The 17715-nt window shown below is 42.1% G+C and overlaps 1 protein-coding gene across 1 annotated transcript in view; it reads right to left on the reverse strand.

Annotated features, from left to right (window-relative positions):
• The window catches only part of LOC122815889, a 114141-nt gene extending 96653 nt beyond the window's left edge, over positions 1 to 17488 (reverse strand). Inside the window, exons 1-2 of the mRNA XM_044088733.1 lie at positions 16965 to 17488; positions 16734 to 16772 (exon numbers count right to left, since the gene is read on the reverse strand). Coding sequence (XP_043944668.1) covers positions 16734 to 16772; positions 16965 to 17484 — 559 coding nt within the window. The 5' untranslated portion in view covers positions 17485 to 17488. The remainder of the gene's footprint in view (positions 1 to 16733; positions 16773 to 16964) is intronic.
• Between the last annotated feature and the right edge of the window lie 227 nt (positions 17489 to 17715).

Consider the following 17715-nt stretch of genomic DNA (forward strand, 5'->3'; position numbering starts at 1 on the left):
CAAATTAACTAAACCAAATAGTTACAAAAATATTTAAAATACAAAACTTTAAAATACATAATGAATACTAAATATTCATCATTTGATATGAGGCAATTTGATTGTGCCTAATTTTCAAATAAAATCGTTCAAGCCAGGTTCCAAAGAAGCATTTAACCTCAATTGCCAGAGGGATTCCTTACTTCCAACAAATTCATATCTCCCCCATATTCATTCATAAAAACCATCAATAACAAAAAACACAAACTTTTTAAAATTAATACATTTTTCCAAGTGTATAAAAAGAGCATTCCTTGTTCCCAATAGCCCTGGCATGTTCACTTAATCCTGTCTCGGCCTCCGAATGGTTTTACCCACATAGAAGCTGGACAGGATAAACAAGTAGCCACATACACCACGCGAGTCGTATTACAATTTACCATGCCAGGGCATTGAATAGAAGTGTCACTTCCTTGGATGTAAACATAAGGTCCATTATTTATATACCTACATAACTTACTATTTTCACATTTAGACATACAGGATTTGTACAACAGTTTATTTATAGTCTCACTAAACTATGAGGCTTTTTTCCCCCCAAGAGTAGTTAACAGTTTCCCCAACATTGGCCAACTAGATCAACAATCTTGGAACTGCAGGGGCATTAGTCTCATTACTCTCATGGGATAAATCTTGTCCTTAGACTGCCAAACAATAAAATTGGTGCAAAGGTTTGTTCCCTTTTCTTAACTTTTTTGATATTCGTTAATAGTTTTAAGGGCAACCCCTTTCCAGGAACATACCTATAAGATGTTAAATTTCTGACAAGTCTTGACAACCGTACCATCGGTCCTTTGACCACACTACATTTTTGAAAGCGTGAATGATTACTGTTAAAAAGTAACAGAATATTCTAATATAAAGCCTTCCTATATATTGCACTTTGTAAAATCTCAGCCTTGATAAACTAATATCTAGATAGTCAATATGATTTTTGTCCCATGTGCTGGTAAACTTCAGAAAATCAGTAGTTCCATTGAGATACTCCACAAATTGACAAGCTTTATGCTCATCCCCCATCCACACAAGTATATTGTCTAGGAATCTACTGTAGGACAAAATTCTTTATATTTTGTTTTTAAAATTCATTTTCCCAGTCAAGTAACACTAGGTAGGCAAAAATTGGGGACACCTTTTGCCCCCATCACCAGCCCAGATATTTGGTGGAAAATTTCCCCTTCAAAAATGAGAAAATTTAAAACAACCCCCATGAAATCAATTGTAATTAACTAAAGCCATGTCTGAAACCCCCAAATTAATGATACTATTCTGAAACATTTCAGTGCCCCTTTCATGTCTGATTACTGAAAATAAATTAACTTAAATGGTCAAGAAACTTTATTTAAATTCATTAGTATTTCTAAATGTTGCCAATCTACTCAAACAATGCCAAGAATCCTCGACTATATGGTCAACTTTAACAAATATTTTAACTTGTCAGTCCAGGCTGATATGGGTTCAGTTTTGGATCCCCTTGCCAAAACAATCGGCCTGAAAGGTGGATCAACAATTGACTTAGGTTTGAGGATACCGAAAATTGTTGGCAAAACCCATTTTTCCACCGTTTTTTTCATTGATTTGTCCTAGATACACCTGTGATAAAATTATATCTATCCAGGAGTATGCCCTGTTCAATTCATGCCTTTATGCCCTTGCATATATTGACTCATAGTTTAATATGTTCCATCCTAGTAACATAATCAATATGAGGCATAATAATTATGCCCCCTCCCATGTCAGGGGTCATAATTCTAAGATTCTTACCTGTAGCCAAAGACCATTTTCTTCCTTTGTCATATTATATTTACATTTACTTTTGTTTATGCTTTGGTTATTTTTACTGTTATTAAAAACCAGTGTACGAATCTGTTTTTCGTAGTCTTTCAAACATATCAATTTCAACATAGCTTGGGGGTACAAATGTATACAAACGTACTTTTTCGTATAAGGGAATTGCTTTTTCTGTCCTTAAAAAAACATCTTTAAATTAATTTCCCTAGTATACATTTTTAAATTCACTAGAGTTCTAGCAACATTCACATAAGACATACCCTTCAATAGTGTGAAGTTCTCATCTCTCAAATCTAGGTCAGAATAATTATAAATAGTGAAACCATCCTGTTCTACCTTCTGGCAAATCCAACCCCCCTTCCTCTGACCATAACTCACTAGCAATGTTATCTACCCATATGTCAGAGTATATATTTACTTCCACCTCTTGGACTGCTTGTTGTTCCAAGACCTCCCTTGGAAGTAATGGCCACCGATTCCATCCCTGATCTGGTAAACAGATGGACCACCACAAGTAACTTCTCATAGCCTGAATTTACAATTCTGAGGATTCAACTTAAGATTCACTGCACAATCTCTTTCCAGAACTTTCTATCATGCTCTACTTAATTACCTCCTACAATAATCTATTATAACATACGAGTAGCCAGAAAAAATTTACATCACATGTTGAAAGACTTCACTGGCAGAATTTATTTCAAATGGTATTCTTAGAAATCTGCATCTTCCCAATGGCATACTGAATGTGGTTAGTAATTAAGATTTGCGATAAAGCAAAATTTGCCAAAATGAACTCTGCATCCAAGACAAAAAAAAAAAAAAAAAGTGGCATTTGGCATGAGGGCAGCAACCTCAGACTGTGCCCATAGGAGGAGGTCATTTAGTGCTTTGTTCAAATCTCTTGGATCAATACATATTCCGATATCTGAGCTTTTCTTATGAGCTACTACCATGGAAGAAACCCATTCAGTTGGTTCTACTGAAGAACTCCTAGCTGTACCATTTTGTCCAACTCTGCTTTGATGCTGTTCTGCATAGCTACTGGATGTTTGTGCTGGCCTGATAACTGAGCTTACCTCTGGATCTAATTCATGTACTACACAACTGGTAGTTTGCCTAGTTTGTCTTTAAAAATATCAGCATACTCAGAAAAGATAAAGCTTGGGCAAAATTTGAGCTGTTCTTATTAAAGCTTACATGGTGGACATCTTAAATTAAAGCAGTCCCATTTTCAAACTGCCTGAGACTGCATAAAACTGAAAGTCATAGTTGCTCCCAGCAGAGTAACATAAAAGCGCTACTGAGCCTTTGGTATGAATCTCCACCACCATAAGCAAAAAGTTTTGAACACTTTGTCAAATCAAGTTGTTCTGCAGTCTTTACACTAACAAACATTTCTGATGATATAATATTGCTCTTTGAACCAATATCTACTATGAGCTCTGACAGGGCCCCCATTAATCGGAATACAAAAAGATTTCATTTGCCCATAAATCCTCAGCATTGACCTTTTACCCAGCACAGACACACCAATATAAAAGTAAGTTTGTAATTGATAAACTTGCCTCTGGGTGTTCTTAAAAATGTGCCTTATTCCATTTAAAAAAATTTGAAATTTCCCTTATTGCAAGAATGGCACTGCTGGCCAAAAGCCAAGCCTTTTGTTTAGGTTCATGGCTTCCACCACAATTAAGACAGCTGACTATGAGGCTAGCTGCAGGTTTTGCTGTCACCCCTGTGCTTTGCTGTGTGCACATTAGGCCTTACTGAAGTAGCTCTGGGTTTTGCTGAAGTGGCCCTTGGTTTGCTAGGGAGACCAAGGGTGAGGTCCTGTGCATAGGCCTGTATCTCTTAACCTCATGCTGCATACTATCTACATGAGCTCTGGAATGTGCTGGCAAACTTGTCCTCATTTGTAAGCGTACTTGTGCCTTTCTGTAAGCTTGTATATCTGGCAAATCTCAATGGCCTTGTTTAACATTAAATCACTATCTCAAAGCAAAATATCTCATTGTGTCATTAATACCACACACAAGCCTGTTCATAGATTAGTAATAAGCTAATTGCCCTTTTGAGCCATTTTAAGCCTAGCCAATCATTAAATCACCATCTCAAAGCAAAATATCTCATTGTGTCATTAATACCACACACAAGCCTGTTCATAGATTAGTAATAAGCTAATTGCCCTTTTGAGCCATTTTAAGCCTAGCCAATCATTAAATCACCATCTCAAAGCAAAATCTCATTGTGTCATTAATACCACACACAAGCCTGTTCATAGATTAGTAATAAGCTAATTGCCCTTTTGAGCCATTTTAAGCCTAGCCAATCATTAAATCACCATCTCAAAGCAAAATATCTCATTGTGTCATTAATACCACACACAAGCCTGTTCATAGATTAGTAATAAGCTAATTGCCCTTTTGAGCCATTTTAAGCCTAGCCAATTATCCCTAGAGACTCAAACCCTGCACCTTGTGTTAAGGAAAACACCTTAACCATTAGGCCACCCTCCCAAGAAGGTACCAACTAATCTCTCAGATCACCAAATCTGCACATTTTAGCCTTATTTCTCAAGTCAGGTATATATGCTTTTTCAAACAGAACTTTTGTTTTTCAATACCAATTGCAAAATAAGAATGTTGCTCAGTTACAAGTTAGCAGGTGATTACAATACACACACACACACACACACACACACACACACACAACTGCTGTGAGGGGTTATACCCCTGATTTGCCAAAAATTATAATGTGTAATGCAGGTCAACATTACAGCAAGGCTCAAAATAATTAACATTGAAGTAGCATCTGAAAAAGCTAACAAAATTAGGGAAATGTAAACAGCCACACAAGAAATGGAAAAAAAAAAAAAAGGCTTTTTATCTCATTGTTACATTTGTATGGGGGCAACATTTGTTTCAAGTATTCTCACATTTCAGCCAGTACCACAGTATGCCAGTCTTTTCCATCCACTGCAAAACAAAGCAGGTACATACAAATGAATATTCTTTCTATAGCTTCTCAACCAGCTAAATTAAGCATAAATCCCTTTGTACATGCATCTGGCAGAAAAAGCAGCCTGTAAGAAAATATATTCCTGCTGAAACAGTTGTTTTGCAGTACTGTTATCAAACACAAGTGGTGTGGGTCTGTAAAATCCTTCTGCCATGACAACAGATTATAATACAATACAATGGTGGTGCTGCGGTAGTGTCGCCTCACAGTTAAGACGTTGCCAGTTTGATTCTCAGTTAGAGCGTCTTCTGTGTGGTGACATGCATGAACGGGCGCTCCTTCGTTGAAGGTTGTGCATTAGGCCCAGCAAGCCAGCACGTAAAACTCTACTGCCAATCATTAGCGGACCGGAGTTCTGCTGTGGTGGCCCCTAACCGGGAAAAGTCGAAAGACACAAACAATGCAATTTTGACCCTAGTATTATGTAGGGACATGCACATACACCAAGTACTTGCGATGTTCAAATGCACAATAAACTCTTTACTACTTTTGAAATATACTTTGAAATGTCTGTACTTTGCAAAATAACTGCACTAATACAGACACTTAATACTACTAATAGCTTTAGTTAAATGTGAAAAAGTAGCACATCGCATAAAGGGAAAACCACAAAATTTTCTTGCAATTCAATTTTCATAATTATTTTGAATATTTACTGGTCAGTTTGACATTTTGTTTATAGCTTTGAATGCTCTGAATGCTTCATTTTAAATTAATTGAGAGAAAAATCATTTAAGCGAGCGCAAGTTGTTTGAGCTTTGGAAGATCCTCACAAGTGGCGTCACAAGTGGCATCCCACAGGGTTCTGTCCTGGGACCACTCTCATTTGGTATATACTTTTCCGAGGTACAGTCAAACATGGGAGGACTATGGCTCACCAAGTTCGCAGACGACTGCAAACTGGGCGCCATAATCAACTCTCCAGCTGACACAAACATCCTTCAAAAAGGTCTCAGAGACAGACAACTGGTGCCAGTGCCATGGTTTAAAGCTAAATGCCAAAAAATGTAGCCATGGTTTAAAGCTAAATGCCAAAAAATGTATAGTCATACCCTTTGGCAAAGACAATGTGCCCACAAATTACCACAAGTACAGAGAAAGTTATTAAGGACCCGGGGACCCTTGATAGCAATCTCTCCTTTGAAAACCACATTGTCAAAGTGGTTAGAAAGACCTTCTACATAGCCCACCTCATCACGAAGGGTTTCAACATCTAGATCAAGAGAGGTAATCGTGCCCCTTTATTCATCCCTCATCAGGCTCATCATAGAATATAATGCCCCTTTTGGGATGCACCTTACCAGACACCTACAGCAATTAGAAAGACCCCAAAAGTATCTCACCAAGAGGATCAAGGGTCTCAAACAGATGCCATATGCTGCTCGGTTTCCAGCTCTATTCAGTTGCATACCACCTACTTCAAGGTAATCTATGCTTTACATATAAAGCTATGTCAAATCCAGAATTAATGGACATGCTCCACCTCAGTAAATCTAAATCCCTTAGAGCCACACGCTTGAGGGACTTGAACCTCAGCACAGAAATAAATAGAACTTGCTGGAGGGACAGGTTCATAACCCAGAGGCTCCCTTCACTCTGGAATAGAATTCCAGTTCATGTGAGGCAGAACACCTCACTGAATCTCTTAAAGAATCTCGATAAGTGGATGGGGGATCGTAGGTTTGTCCCAGGGATTACTCCCATGTCACTATTAGACAGAGGTACAGTAAACCAAACATTAAAAAGGGCACAGTATACTCAAATCAAGGGGTGGCATAAGCCATACAGAATCGGGCTAGGCTTATAATTGCCCCAGGGCAGATAGCCTAGTATGAACATGTATATTCCTCCACTTCTAACTGGTTGCCTCATGGCTCTGACCCTGGATCCCATTCTCACACAATGTCGCTCGCCTTGGACATCTTAAGACAGACGCTCGGATGTTCATTTACTAGTTTACTACATACAACACATCAGGATGCAGTAAACTTGGACCACTATATGCATGCCATCACTCTGGCTGCTCACTCAAAATGGCACTCTTGCTTGCACATGCTCAGTAGTTATATGTACATGCCCAGTGACTGGTAGGCTTCTTCAAAGTACGTAACACACACTGATCTACAATATGTAACTAATAAAACTCACGGTCTCACACACCTCATATGGTTAGACTGACGCAACTGGGACTTCTCAGTATCATAGCCTACTTTGAGCAAGACATGTATGCCTTACAGGGCTCTCTGATCCAATCTGCTGACAATGCTTTCACTACATATGTCATATGAGAGTGCAGTCACCTGCTCCAGCACCCTACATGTCAATAGTCAGGAGCTCCCCATTTTTCTACTTGGGGTCAGGGTTATTCATTGTTATGTTAACTGTCTGCAATTATTGATTCAGTGCCACACTCCTGCCTGACATGCCTGACTATTACAGATCTTTCACACAATCCATCCACCTCCTTGCTGGATGCCCTTGCTTCCTCTTACCTTTGGTTTGTCCTCACCAGAATGTCTTCACATGCCCAAACCACCATAATCTGTTTTGATCTTTTCTGCAATTGGAGGCTTTGGCTTCTGCTCTTTATGTCCTTATTTCTTAGTCAGTGTACATCCTAATCACCCTTCTCAGGCACTTCATTTCCATCACCACTAGCTTCAACTGTTCTGCCTTTACTACCCAGGTTTCTGTACCATACAGTAGTACTGGTCGCACCATTGTCTTGTACACCTTACTTTTCAGCTTCTTTGGCATTCTTCTCAGACTATACCAGATACTCTATGCCATTTGGCAGCCCCTCTGATTCTAGCTTTGACCTCTTCATTCAGACTCCTCTCAACTACTCCTCAGAGATAGGTTTACCTGTTCCACTATCTTCCCTTATCTTCCCTTATCTTCCCTTTTATCTCCATTCTCAGCTTCTTCCAATTACTTCAATTTGCTGCCATTACTAGTCTTATCTGTGCTTCATTTCATCCCATGTGCCTTCAGACTTGCATTCCATTCTCCTATCCTTTGCTTAAGTTCTAGCTCAGAGTCTGCCTGTACTGCCACATCATCTGCATATAGCAGCTTTGTTGATCAGTCCTCTCCAACCTGTTTGCCAATGTAGTCCTGTCACCAGTATGAACAGCAGTGGGCTCAAGAGCTGATCCCCGATGTACACCCACTGGGAACCCCTCTGAGGCCAAACACTGTCTGTACTTTTGAGTAATCGGGTCCTTATACATAGCCTGCAGCAATTCTACCAATGTTTCTTGGACTTCAGCAGTACTCCCCAGATCAGTTTCTTGGGACCTTGTCATATGCTTTCTCAAAGTTTCTTGGACTTCAGCAGTACTCCCCAGATCAGTTTCTTGGGACCTTGTCATATGCTTTCTCAAAGTAAAATACTGAAGAAATAGATGTCCAAAAAGTATTTGACTTTCTCCAAGCCCAAGTCTAGGATTGCCCAGCTGAACTCTCTCAAGTATTTGTCTCAATGCAAACATCGGGTCAGTTGTGCTGCATCCTGATCTGAATTCAAACTGCTCATCTCCCATGTTACATTCTACTATGCGTATCCATGTTACATTCTACTACGCGTATTCATTTATCAAGGACCCCTATCCATTTATCAATGACCCCTCCAGAACTTTCATGTAATGTGATAGTCTGATGCCTGTGAAGGTCCCCTTTGTTCTTGTACACTGGCACAAGCAAGCTTATTCTCCAGTCATCTGGGATATGCCTCTCTCCACACTGCTATCAGTACCCTCAGGAGCCATTTCTCCCCTCTCACCCAGCATCTTTGTCATATCTGCTGTGACCTTATCTGAGCCTGCTCCTTTCCAGTCTTCCAACTTCCTTAGTGCTGTTCTTATTTCTAGGGTGGGCTCTTATTGTAGGCTGTTTCTGGAGCAATACAGCTTCTGTGGGGTTTTCTTCATTCAGAAGCTGCTGGAAATACTCCTTCCATCTGCCTTTGTCCTCGGCTGGTGAGAAGGTTGGTGCGGGCTTCCCTTATGAAGGGTGTCTGAGTATATCTTTATTAATCATCCATGTCAATTTTGACATATATAGGGCATGCTGGAGAGGCATGTCATAAGTTGCAACTTCTCTGGAATAGGCTTCAAAACCATGTCAAGCAGAGCACCTCCATCACCCTCTTTAGATGCAGCCTGGATGAATTGATGTGAAACATACCTCTTGTACAGAATGTCCAGATTTTTGGTCTATTCCTCATACAAATTGTGGTTTTCTGGTAAATTGAATATTGAAGTCAGTACAGAATACTAAAGACAGAGTTTGACTTTATATCCTTCAGAAATAAGTAATAACGCAAAACTATCAACTTTCTAAATTTATAGGAACAATATTTAAATTATGTCCCTATTTTCAGACTTTTGTCTCCCAATTCTTTCTGGCTTTTTCCAGATCTCTTGCACTAAGAAGTTGAGAGGTATGATGTGAAGCTGTTACATCTGTGCCCTAGATTGCCCCAGCTTCTCACCTGGGCATGGGTAGTTCTTGCAACACCACTCTGGCCATACACATCTGTAATTCAATATTTCATCTGCCCAAAGGCATTTATAAGCTTAGCCAGAATGTGTAGGCTTTCGCTGCCCCCTTAGATTAGTTCCCTGTGCCCCTTTCCAGCAGAGCCACTGAGTGATCCCTGGGGTAAATTTTCTATTTCCCATCCACTCATCAAGGTTTCTCTTGAAGAGTGCTAGTGAGGGGCTCTGCCTAATTTAGATTGGAGTCTTGTTCAAAGCATGGGAAGTCTCTGGGACAGAATTTATCCCTCCAGCACATCCTATTTATTGTTGTGGTGAGGTTTAGATCCCTAGAGTGTGTGGCTCGAGGGGGATTTAGTTTTCTTTAGGTGGAGCATGTCCATCAATTCTGGGTTGGACATGGCTTTGTATGCCAGGCAGAGATCACCTCAGAGTAGGCAGTATACAACAGAGTACAACTGGAGTTTCTTCAGTCGAGCTGCATAGGGCATCTGTTGGCCAGTAATCCTTTTGGTGAGGTACTACAGAAGTCTTTCCCCAGCTGTTGCAGGTGTCTTATAAGGTACATCCCAAATGGGTCTGAGTGATAAGAGGGGCACAATAACCTCTTGTTCTAGATGCGAACCCTTCTGTGATTAGGTGGGCCACATAGGATTTTCGAACCACTTTGGCAATGTGATTCGATTACTATCCACTTGGGTCCCCAGATCCCATATTACATCTTCCGTATTTAGGGGCTACCACCTATGTGGTAGTTCATGGGTACTTTGTTTTTTTCAAAGGGGAGGACTATGCACTTTTTGGCATTTAGATTGAGGCCATTTGCAGGATGTCTGTCAGCTGGAGAGTCAATTATAGCCCCTAGTTTGCAGTAGTCTGCGAACTTGGTCAGCTAGTTCCTGTGCTTGCTTGTACCTCTGAGAAGAATATACTGAACAGGAGGGGTCCAGGACTGAGCCCTGGGGGACGCCATTTGTAACCGGTTTAGAGTCTGACCTAGAGCCCACAACTCTTACCGTGTGGGCTCTGAGCCAGTTGGCAACCATCTTGTGATGTAGGGATTTATGTTCAGGCTGGTGAGCTTGTCTTTAATAATCAGAATGGGGAATGGTGTTGAAGGCCTTAGCAAAGTCTAAGTAGGCTGTGTGGACCAACTTTCCCCTTGTCTATAGCCTTGATAACAGTCTTGAAGTCCACCAGGTTTAGGAGGCATGATCTGCCCTTAAAGCTGAATTGAGTAGGATCCAGTGTTGAGGTTCCCAATGTCTGTTGAGTTCCATGATGATGTGCTTCATAGCCTTGCAGACCAGGCTAGTCAGGCTTATAGGGTGATAGAACTGTTGTGGCTCCACCTTTGTGGAGCAGGATAACCATTGCCATGTGCCACTCTATGGGTACGTAGCCTGTGTTTGAACAGTGTTTAGGTGAGGGGTTAGTTCATTTTGGAGCTCATTTAAGACAGCCTGGGACACTGTCCAGTCCCATTGATGCTGTATGTTTGGCTTTGGAAAGGGCTGTGGGCTGTCCTGTGTATCTGATTGCAGGGGCTCTACATTCTTCTGCTGTAGTTATGGACCCTTTTGGGGGTGAAGTTTGTACTGAACCCGTCTGCCAGGATGTTTGCAATATCAGTCATTTCAGTGTATTTTGTGCCATTCTGCACTAACTCAAAGAAGATCTGAGAGAAACTTTCCACCTCAGTCTTAAGTAACGTGAAGTTTGCTTTTGAAAAGTTTCATGGTGGTTTCCTTGACTGGGGGTGGGGGCAGAATGTGGATATCCAGAGTAATTAGTTTATGGTCCGATGGGGTTGTCCTCCTGTGTGGAACACTGGTCACCCTTGTTGATGACTAGTCCCAATGTGTTGTCACCTCTGGTAGGGGTGTTGACTAGTTGATCCAGGGCATTTGAGTTTATAAATTCTAGGAAGCATTGGGCAAGGGAGTCAAGTAGTTCTCCCAGGTAATGTTTGGATAACTAAATATCACCCAATATTAGGGTGTTCGGTAGGACCTTCATATTTTCCAGTGTTTTCAGAAATGCAGAATGGGGGGTCCTGGGACATGATGGGTGATCTGTAGTAAGCTACAATTTGAATTGCAGGTTTGCCCATTGCTAGTTGCACATGGATTATCTCGGAGGCATTTTGCTGTGTCACTAACCTGGAGGTGTGGGTATCCTTTATGAATATGTATACACCCCCACCTTTTGTATTTCGGTCTGGGTTCTGTGGCCAAAATGTATGGTATGAATTGTAGCCTGGTAGTGCTGGGATGATCTGGAGCCTTAAACCGGGTTTCTGTTACTGCACAGATATTTATTTTTCCATACTGAGGAGTGCCTCAAGTGCATGCATTTTGAGGTTTAGACTTTGGGCATTGAGTAGCATTACCCTTTTGGTTACTTGTGCTATTTAGAGGTGGGTTTGTCTTTTCAGCCTTATCTAAAAAAGGTACTATGGGGTGGCAAGAGCCTTGGCCAGTATTCAAAAGCCTAAGGGTGACAGGTGCAAGCAGATGTAATGGCTAGGCTGCTAAACACCATCAGGTCAATAGCCTAGTAATATCCTATGAACTTTTGAACCTATGTTGATGTACAATTAAATATACATACTACTATACTGTTTTCTGATGTTTGTCTACAGTGCAGACTTGCATTCTGGAGATATGAATCTGAGGTCAGGATTTTTGATACAAACCACAAGTCTGAAATATGAAAACCATTCCACATTACAACTGACATTTCAGATTCCAAATTCATAACCCTATAACTGCATCCACTATAAAGTAGTACAGTGATACTAGCATCTGTCTAACTGGATACGGATAATATAACTTAAAATACAGATAACACCACACATGCATATCAACTAATGTGAAAGTCACCCTGTGCATCAGACACATAGCTTTAGTATCCCTGAATCCAAATGATAAACAGGGATGTGGCACAGTCGTCATCACTTGCACAGAGCGTTGTGTGGGGGTGCAAGAGGCCTAGGCTGACAAAAGGTTGGCGAGTGTGTGAGTAAGCAAGGGAAGCAGGCAAGATGGACCATGTAAATGTTGCATGTATGTTTGTAGGTGACCTCAATGTGACATTGCTGTGTTGAGTGTCTGCAGGAACACAGCCAAGCTCAGTGCTAGCTCTGTGTCTGTATGATGGACAGCTGTGAGCCATCTATGGTAGAGGTGACAGTTCATAGTCTTCGCCGACTACGAGAACTGGCTCTGACAGAAGTTGCACTGGCACCTCCATGCCCAAGGTTAGATGCTGTGCTACTACCTGAAGGTGAACAATATCTGCTGGACATGCTTCCTTCACATGAAAGCAAAGGATCATGACCCCATGGCCTGCTACGTCTGGATGTTGACACCACACTCCCTGCTGGAGCAGTGGATGTACTGCCACTAAGGGTCCGTGATCGTGCATGGCCACATTGGCTTTCAGTAGATGTAGTTGCGGACCTACACCAATGAGGACGATGTTCCCCTCCCACCAGACATTCCATCACAGACAAAGTGCGTTCCATGACAGCTAGTCTGCGCTCCCTCACAGAGGCATCCCGTTCCAACATATCATTCAAATGATCCAGGGAATCAACAACATTGTGGAGGCAGGCACGGATGTCAGACTGTGCCGCATCTAGAACCCTAAGCATTCTTCTGGAGAGCCTTTCTGAACGTGCCTGTGCCTCCATGGTGGCTCTAAACATACGTTGAGTGACCCGTGAAGAGACACCTGCACCAGGTGGAGGAGGGACAGCAGGCCTCCTATGAACACCCCTATCAATCTGCCTGCATGGCACCTCGCTAACAGTTTGGCTAAGGCCAGTGTCAGGCACTGAAGCCACAGTAGCCACACTTCCCTGGTGTATGTTCTCGCCCAACTGTCCAATATCGGTGGCCTCAGTGGACTGGGTATACGTATGCATATTGGCTGCATCTGGGAATGAGGGGGGGTGTTGGATGTCAACCTTTGTGTCAGATTCAACCTGTGCAACCCCCAGCTGTACCTCACTTTGGCCACCATCATCATCAGACTCTGACGAGATACTGACATCAGGTGGCACATGGCACACAGAACCACTTTCATGTTCACCTGTTATAAAAAAGGAAAACATTAATACCAGTAAACTATGCTGCAAAATATATGTTAACCAATTTACACTGCTGTCACTATTAGACATTTATACATATCAAGCTTTAAGAGCATGGAATATGGACAAAGCCAAGCAAGCATACGAAATCTGAAGGCAATGCTACTCAATGCTAGAAGTCTAAACCTCAAAATGCACTCTTGTCGAGACACTCCTAAAAATGGAGAACAGTGATATCAGCAGTAACTTGAGACCTGATTCAAGGCTCCAGAAAGCACCCCTGCAATACCAAGCTACAACTCTTGCAACACTTTCCAGCCACCAAACCAGGAGAGACACTAAAGGTGGAGGAGTGTCCATATTCACAACACCAGGCTAGTTGCCCAACACAACATGTCTGAAACTCTCCAGGTGCAACTAACACTAGGCAAGACTGCAGTCCAAATTACAGCTTGCTACAGATCCCCCACCATGCCCCAAGATTCTCACTACACCTTTCTAAACATACTGGAAAAATAGGATATAACCAAACACCCTATTACTGGGTGATTTCAACTACCCTGCCATTAACTGGGAAAACTACTCTTGTACCAAACACCTTTGCCCAGTGGTTCTTGGAATTCATAAATTTCAACGCCCTGGATCAACTAATCCTTAGTCCCACCAGGGGCGCCAATATACTAGACCTGGTCATTACCAACAAGGGGAAATCAATGCTCACACCTATGGTCACCCCCTTGTTGGTCAGGTCTGACCATAAGCTAATCACCATTGACATCTACATCCCATCCCTACCCCCCAGTAAGGAAACCTCAGTAAAAAAAAGCTTCTCCAAAGCCAATCATGCTACTCAAGTCAGAAGTGACAAACTTCATGACACCCATACAGACAGGAACCGAAAGTAGACTGCTGATTCCTACATTAAGACACTGTACAAGCACATCCACTTGTGCATGAATCGTGCCATCCCCAATAGCACAAAGATGCTATCCTCCAAAAAAGGAAGCCGATCTGGTGGTCCCTTGTCATAAACTTAAGAAATGTTGCAGAAAAGAGGAAAATCCCAGGATGCAAAAAACTCCCTTACCAGCCTCAGTAAAAAGCGGAGATCCTTCAAAATTCTCCATAGATGGTTACGAAAATAAAATTGCAAAAGATTCCAAAGACAACCACAAGGCATTCTATAGCTATGTCAAGAATCTAAATGGCAATGCTCAGAAATGCTCTGAGGTACAACAGAATGGCATTAAATATACTGATCCCAAGGATACTGCCAATATCCTGGCAGATCGATTCAGTGCAAACTACACCACCTAAAAGGGCCAATCTCAATACTGAGATATCCTGGCAGATCGATTCAGTGCAAACTACACCACCTAAAAGGGCCAATCTCAATACTGAGAGATTGAGAAGAAATTCTGATAACGGCCACACAGGTAAAAAAAAAAATGCTCTCCAAAGCTAAGAATACAGCATCCATGGGACCAGATAACATCAGAGGCTGTGTACTACATGAATTACAAAATGAACTGGCACCTCACCCAAGTGTCATGTTTAATCATAGCCTCACCTCAGGCTTCATGCCCACTGAGTGGCACACAGCTACAGTTATCCCATTTCACAAGGGGGGGGGGGATCCACCTTGAATCCTGGGAATTACCACCCCAGTCTGACAAGCCTGATCTGCAAAGGCATGGAATGTATTATCATGGAATTAAAAAAACACAACAAACAAGTTAGCAACCTTCAAACACTGGACCCCACACTATTTGCGTTCATGAAGGGCTGGATCTTGTCTCCTGACACAGACTTCTATCAAGTCTCGAGCCATGGACAGGGGTAAGGTGGTACACATAGCCTATCTGGACCTCGCTAAGGCCTTAGACACCATCCCCCACTCTGGAATCATAGATACTAAGCTGGGCATTAATCCCCATGTCACTCTAGGAGTTGCTAACTGGCTTACAGGCTGAACCCACACTGTAAATGTAGCAGACTAAATCCAGCTCCAGAGAAGTGACAAGTGGAGTACCTCAGGGTTCAGTCCTGGGACTGCTCTTGCTTGGCATCTATTTCTCTTTAGTGCATGCCAACACTAAGGGACTCGGCTAACAAAGTTCAGATAACTGCAAACTGGGAGCCATTACTGAATCCCCAAATGATGTGGATATTCTACAAAAGGGCCTTACAGAGCCATGAGCTCAAGCTGAATGTCAAGAAATGTATAGTTATCCCCTTTGGGAAAAAAAAAACATGTACCCATAAATTACCACATAGGTGGCAGTACACTAAACATGTGAAAAGACTTGGGGAGACACTGGTGGACACTAGTCTCATCTTCGACAGCCACCATCAATCAGGGAATCCTGTGGCACACCTAATCACCAAGGGCTTTTCATCCAGAAAAAAGGTCAGTGTCCCACTGTACTCATCCCTCAGACCCATTATAGAATACAATGCCCAGTTTTGGTTATGTACCTCCCAAGACATCTGCAAAACTTGGAAAGGCTGCAGAAATACCTCACTAAAAGAAACAGGCCTAAAGCAGATGCCCTATGCGGACCATCTAAAAAAAGTCCTATACTCTGTCACAGATCTACTCAGAGGCAATCTCTGCTTAACATACAAGGCCATATCAAACCCAGAGTGGTTGGACACATTACACAAAGAAATCCCAATCCCTCAGAGACACATGCTCCAGGGATCTAAACCTTGTCATCACAATGAACAAAACATGCTGGAGGGATAAGTTCCTGACCCAGAGACTCCAGAATAGACTGCCCATACATGTCAAGCAGAGCACCTCTTCAAGAGGAAACTTGATTGGATGGGAGATTGATGTGATCCCCGGGGTGAATATCCTGTCGCCCTGCTAGACAGGGGTCCAGGGAAGTAAATACTGTGGGAAGGAATAGCCAGGGAATTGTTACATCTTGGCTTATATAGACGCTAGGGCCAATAGCCTAGTACCAACCTATGAACCTATGGGTTCAAGAAAAGGGACAAATGTTATACTGCTCCCACAACTGGATAGAAAAACAGGTGTTGCTTCACCATGACATTTCTGGAAGGGTATGCAGTATGAATGTGAGATCTAGGTCATTTAAAGTCTAGAAACAGGAATGATTTCAATACTTCAATCACAATGATCTTAAATATGGCTCAGTAGTAGGATTCAAAAATCTGAATATTCAGCAAAACTCAATGCATACAGCAGGCCCGAGAGGGCACTTTAGAAGATATGTTGGACTAGATCTACAGTACTAACATAAATGTATTCTGCTTACCAACAGCAGGAGGCCTATATGTGCTAATTCCAGATGGTCCTGTAAAATGTAAAGGAAAGAGGTAATGGCAACAGCACCACATTTAACATAACAGGGGGTAACAGTTATATTCATCTACAGTACATGCAGTGTTAAGAATGTGGCTAACAACCTCAAAATAAGTTTAAAACTGCAGCTATCTGAATGAACCCCACCACACACACACACACACACACACACACAAAAACATACCTGGCAGCTCCTCCTCATGAAACGCAGGAGGGACACCCACTTCCAGAACATACTGGCTGATGGATTGCTGGGAGCTTTTGAGATTTGCAAGGAGTTCCTCTGTGGCACCTGGCAGCTCCTCCTCATGAAACGCAGGAGGGACACCCACTTCCAGAACATACTGGCTGATGGATTGCTGGGAGCTTTTCTGTGTGTAGAGATTTGCAAGGAGTTCCTCTGTGGCAGTTAGGGGTCGTTCTGCTGCAGGCCCCCCACTGGCGATGTTACGATCATGTGCCACTGCAGCTGCACGCCTCCTGACAGCACGGATTAGGTCAATTGCTTTGTGTCGCACCTGCTTATATGTGCGACCGTGTTTACCAGCTGTGTTCACACTTCTCACCAATTCATCCCAAAGGTCTGTACGCTCTGTCAGTTTGGCCTGCACTCTGGACAGAAGGATTTCATGGTGTTGTAGCAGTGCCTCAATAATGAGACTATTCTCAGCCTCAGAGAATGAGGGACTACGACAATGGGGCATAGTTTACTGAAAGATAAAATAATGACAACATAAAGATCACATAATCACAAATAAACTGTTGCAACAAGAATGAGTACCAAACAGTGAGAGCAACAAAAGGAACATATCCTTGTTTGTGCCATAACATATAGTCAACTATACTCACATACCCACTCAACAAACATCCAGACTAGTCTGTGCCGTAGCAGAACCCCCACTCCACTCAAAAATTAAATAACAGGCTAAGAAATA

Source organism: Protopterus annectens, chromosome 1.part1, assembly GCF_019279795.1.
Source record: "Protopterus annectens isolate FY-2018-M chromosome 1.part1, PAN1.0, whole genome shotgun sequence".
Taxonomy (NCBI): domain Eukaryota; kingdom Metazoa; phylum Chordata; order Ceratodontiformes; family Protopteridae; genus Protopterus; species Protopterus annectens.